General features: G+C 51.4%; 1 protein-coding gene across 1 annotated transcript; it reads left to right on the forward strand.

The window, feature by feature from the left end:
• Positions 1–665: 665 nt before the first annotated feature.
• LOC309550659 (uncharacterized protein) lies at positions 666–1,439 on the forward strand (the record flags this gene model as incomplete). The annotated part of the gene is made up of 1 exon (XM_082250994.1): positions 666–1,439. The coding sequence occupies one exon, from the start codon at positions 666–668 to the stop codon at positions 1,437–1,439; it is 774 nt and encodes a 257-aa protein (XP_082107120.1).
• Between the last annotated feature and the right edge of the window lie 4,152 nt (positions 1,440–5,591).

A 5,591-nucleotide genomic window follows, 5' to 3' on the forward strand; every position in this document is an offset into this window, starting at 1 on the left:
CCGCTAGGGCGCATTCGTCGGTGGTCTCGGCGAAGCTCCTGAAGGAAGTGAGGTTGGGCAGAATGGCGGGCCCTTTCTCATCTCCGCCTTTGCCGAATCTGGTACTCTCTCCTCTGGGTGTGGTTCCAAAAAAGGAACCTAATAAGTTTCGACTCATTCACCACCTGTCTTACCCCCCGGGGGGTTCGGTGAATGACGCTATAGCGGACGACTTATGCTCGGTTTCATACGTTTCGTTCGATAAAGCGGTGGCCTGGGTGCGTCGTTTTGGGCGGGGGGCCCTTATGGCGAAAACTGACATTGAAGCTGCGTTCAGGTTGTTGCCGGTGCACGCGGACAGCCTGCATCTTTTGGGTTGTGAATGGCAGGGTGGAATTTTCGTTGACCAATGTTTGCCTATGGGCTGCGCCATTTCTTGTTCGCTGTTTGAAACATTCAGTTCTTTTTTGGAATGGGTTGTTAGGGATGTTTCTGGGTTGTCTTCCATAATTCATTATTTAGACGATTTTCTGGTGATAGGTCCTCCGGGGGAGGTGATGTGTGCGACGCTCTTGGCTACGGTCCAACAGCTGTTTGATTATTTTGGAGTCCCATTAGCCCCTGACAAGACTGAGGGGCCGTGCACGGAACTGCGATTTCTGGGCATTGTCATTGATACGATGGCAATGGAATGCAGGCTTCCGGTTGACAAGCTAATGGACCTACGCCGAGTTATTGCAGGGTCCTTGGACACGCGAAAAATTCAGCTGCGTGCCCTGCAGTCTCTGCTGGGAAAATTGAATTTTGCCTGCCGCATCATGCCCATGGGGCGGGTGTTTTGCAGGAGGTTGGCGGCTGCCACGGCGGGAGTCAGGGCGCCGCATCATTACATTCGCCTATCTAAAGAGCATCGGGATGACTTGCGGGTTTGGGATTTGTTCTTGAGCTCCTTTAACGGCCGTTCGGTTTGGTTGGAAGCTCCGGTGTCGAACTTTGACCTGGAGCTGTTTACTGACGCGGCAGGCTCGGGGGGTTTTGCGGCCTATTTCCAGGGGCAATGGTGTGCGGGGGAATGGCCGGCCTCCTGGCGGAATTCTGGCTTCATTCGTAACTTGGTTCTGTTGGAATTATTTCCCATTGTTTTGGCCGTGGAGTTATGGGGTCAGGATTTCACAAATAAGAGGGTCCGTTTTCATTGCGATAACCTGGGGGTAGTTCAGTCCATCAACAGCATTACTGCTTCTTCTCCACCGGTTATTAGGTTGCTTCGCCACCTGGTGCTCAAATGTTTGCTCCTGAATTCTTTTTTCTATGCTGTGCATGTTCCGGGTGTTGACAATTCGGTGGCTGATGCTCTTTCTCGCTTCCAGTGGGACAGGTTTCGGAGGTTGGCACCGGATGCGGCTCAGCAAGGCCTGATGTGTCCCGGGGAGCTGTGGAACATCGTCTCGCCGCAGTAATGGAATTGGTTCGGGCGTCGGTTTGTCCTTCCACTTGGACGGCCTACGAACGGGTGTGGGCGACGTGGCATCAGATGGTGAGTGAGGTGGGGGGTCTTTCTGGTGATCGGGAACGGTTGTTCCTGCTCTTATATTTTGTGAGCCTGAATTTTGAACAGCGTGTGTCTATTTCTACGTTACGCCGCAAAATGGCGGCCTTAGCCTTCTACTTTCAGTTGTGGGGGGTTGCTGATGTAACCAAACATTTCCTTGTTCAAAAGGCCTTGAAGGGTTATGCGAGGGGTACTCGTTCGATTGATTCCAGGCGCCCGATTTCCTTTGATGTGTTGTCCCGGTTGGTGGACTGCTTGCCGGGAGTGTGTTCTGCGGACCAGGAGGTGGAACTCTTCAGGACGGCGTTTATCTTGGCGTTCTTTGGAGCTTTTCGGATTAGCGAATTGGTGAGTATTTCCAGGCGGGGGAATGGGGGATTGCAGTTGGGGGATGTTTGCTTGCATCCGGACAAGCTTCTAATCCGGATAAAAAGGTCAAAAACGGACCAGCTGGGCCGAGGGGCTTGTGTTGAGCTAGGGGTGGTTCCTGGGTCCTCTCTTTGCCCCGTGGCTGCGGTGCGGCATTGGTTACAGGTGCGCTCCGCTCAACAGGGTCCTCTGTTTTTACGGGCTGATGGCACGGCCCTCTCTCGTTTTCAATTTACGACTGTCCTCCGGAAGTGCTTGGGGGCGGCCGGTTTTTCAGGGGACGGATTTCTCCTCTCACTCTTTCCGCATTGGAGCCGCCACGGAAGCGGCTCGGTGGGGCCTTGGGGATCAGGCCCTTCGGAAAATTGGGCGTTGGGAGTCCAGGCGATTTCGCTCGTATGTCCGTCCGCATCTGTTGTGATGCGGCAGAGGGGATCTGTTCTGTTCTGGTCGGGGCCCAGGGGAGGTCATTTAGTGACTGTTCGTTACGTGTATGCTGGTGTTTTTCTTTGTTTTTCTCTGTGGGTTTTTGTGTGTGTACTCAGGACGTATGTTGGTATGTACCCCTCCTTATGTTTTACAGGAGCCACGGAAGTCTTGGTCTGGATATTAGGACATTCTTATGTGGTCTGGGGTGCTCGGAGGGCAGCGGTTAGGCCAGAGGGGCGCCAATTGGGTTTCAGCAGGGAGGAGGTAAAGGTTAGATGGATTGGGGTCTCAGGCATGCTGTGGTCCCGTGTCCTCCCTGAAGTCCATCGTTGCGCCCGTCTTGAGCGGCCGCCCGACATACTGTCAGATCACTTCTTGGTAGAGGCCGAAATGCTGAGAGGGCTTCCCTTGCAGCTCGGTGCGAATCACCCCTGGAAGTGGGACAGGAGGTGACGCGTCCCAAGGAGCACTGGATGCTTGTGGAGTGCAGGTAAAGGTTCACAAGGATATCCTGGAACAACTTGCAGGGCCTCCAGGGAATCAAGCAATGTGCAGGTAAAAGCCAGGCCGAGGGTCATACACAGGTATCAGTCCAAACAGGTCGCCAAGACAAGGGGATTGAGCAGAAGCAAGTCCGTTGAGCAAGCCGGGATCGGTACACTGGAAGTCAGGCAGAGGACAAGAGAGCAAGGATGGTCACACAAGCCGAGGGTCAAACACTGGAGCAGGATCGAAGGGTCAGATGAAGCCGTGGGTCAAAGCCAGGAGAGAGAGCAGACAGGTCAGAAACAAGCCGGGTCAAACTGGAATCCAGGAAGTAGCAATGCACAGGAAACAGGAAGAGCTGAAGACAATCCAGCAATCAGATGGGCTGAGCAGAGTCCTTTTATAGGCCAGTGAATTAGTCTATGGCCTGAGTCCATTGCAGCCATGGGAAGTACTGGCAAATTTGCCAGTTGCAGCACAGCCATTTCACTGACAATGAGTCTATGGCCTGAGTCCATTGCGGCCATTGGAAGTACTGGCGGAGTTGCCAGTTGCAGCATGGCCGTTTCTCTGACAGTGCCCCCCCCCAAGGGGCAGCCTCCGGATGCCCAACCGGGCCAATCTTTCCGGGAATCTCCTGTGGAATTCCTGTACCAGCCTGGGGGCATGCAGGTTACTAGCGGGTTCCCAGGAATTGTCTTCAGTGGGGTAACCTTTCCATTTAATAAGATACTGTATGAGCTCACCCCTTCTTCGACAATCCAGAATGGTTTCCACTTCATATTCAGGTTCACCCTCCACTGAAACTGGAGGTGGAGGCAATTCTTCCCTCCCTGGGAAAGGGCTAGAAATTGCAGGCTTTAGCAGGGAAACATGGAATACAGGATGGATCTTGTATGAATTAGGTAAAGCCAGTTCAAAAGCCACAGGGTTTATCATCCTTTTGATTCTAAAAGGCCCAATAAACCTTGGTCCCAACTTTTTAGAAGGGCAAGATAGTCGTAGGTTGTTTGAGGAGAGCCACACCTTATCCCCGACCTTATACATAGGATTTTCCTTTTTCTTGCGGTCATAAAATTTCTTGTACTCCTGTTGGGCTTTGGATATGGAGTCCTGTAGCACCCGGTAGTTATCCCTGATAGCCATTATCCGGTCTTGCACTGCAGGAACTGATGTTTCTGAGAAAGCACTGGGCAAAAAAGAAGGATGGAACCCGTAATTCACCCAGAACGGGGTCTGGTTGGTTGCAGAATGCAGGGCGTTATTATACGCGAATTCCGCGCACGGAAGTAAAGAGACCCAGTTATCTTGGGAGCAAGTGCAAAAGCAACGTAGGTATTGTTCAAGGGTCTGGTTGGTCCTTTCCGTTTGACCATTACTCTGCGGGTGGTAGGCTGATGATAGGCATATCTTAATGGACAAGGATTTGCAAAGCTCTTTCCAGAATTTGGAAGTGAATTGGACGCCTCTGTCCGATACTATACTGTCCGGGAGACCGTGTAGCCTGACCACTTCTTTAATAAACATGTTAGCTGTTTCCACGGCAGAAGGTGTGCCAATCATAGGCAAAAAGTGCGCCATCTTCGAGAGACGGTCCACCACCACCAGGACAGTAGTGAAACCTTCTGAAGGTGGTAATTCCACTATAAAATCCATGGAAAGTTGCTTCCAGGGCTGTTCCGGGATGGGCAATGGCCTTAACAGGCCCCAGGACTTGGTCTTAGCCCCCTTGTTACGCTGACACGTAATACAAGAACCCACATAGGATTTACAGTCCCGAACTAAATTGGGCCACCAAAAGTGGCGCTGAATGAGTTCACATGTCTTCCTGACCCCGAAGTGCCCGGCAAGCTTGTGATCATGCAAAGTCTTTAGGACCTGTAGTCTGATCTGTGAAGGAACAAAAATCCTTTCTTGGAACCACAAGAATCCCCTGCGTTTTTCCAAGGAAGAGGTCCCAGGCTCGAGACATTGAACTGAGGCTTGCTTAATTGCTGATTGCAGATCCGTTTGAATAAGCAAAAAATTTTGAGCCGAGAGGATGGTGTTAGGTTCGGCTGTGTTTGGGGTATCTGGAAACATTCTGGACAAGGCGTCTGCTTTTCCGTTCTTGGACCCTGGCCTGTAAGTAAGATGAAAATTAAACCGGGAAAAGAACAAGGCCCATCGAGCTTGACGGGGTCTCAGGCGTCTTGCTGTCCTGAGGTATTCCAGGTTTTTGTGGTCTGTGAATATTAAAATGGGATGAGTAGCCCCTTCAAGCAAGTATCTCCACTCTTCCAAGGCACATTTGATGGCCAAGAGTTCCCGATCCCCTACGTCATAGTTTCTCTCCGGAGGTGTCATCTTCCGGGAAAAGAAAGCCACAGGGTGCAGAAGAGTCTTCGGGCCTTGTCTTTGAGATAAGATTGCTCCAGTGGCTATTTCTGAAGCATCCACTTCAAGCACATAAGGTAGGGTTGGATCAGGATGCTGGAGAATAGGTGCTGAGGTGAACAACGTCTTCAGTTTGTCAAAGGCCGTTTGAGCTTCCTGTGACCAATGGAAACGGACCTGTTGGCGGGTCAATTGGGTAATGGGGGAGATAATCATAGAGAACCCCTTCACGAACCTCCGATAGAAGTTAGCAAACCCCACAAAGCGTTGAACTCCTTTCTTATCACAGGGGGCTGGCCAATCGAGAATTGACTGCACTTTCTGTGGATCCATGGAAATGCCGTTTGTTGAGATAATGAGACCCAGGAATTGAATGGAGTCTTTCTCGAATTCGCATTTC

The sequence above is a fragment of the Pelophylax lessonae genome (assembly GCF_965119305.1).
Source record: "Pelophylax lessonae genome assembly, chromosome: 3".
NCBI lineage: Eukaryota > Metazoa > Chordata > Amphibia > Anura > Ranidae > Pelophylax > Pelophylax lessonae.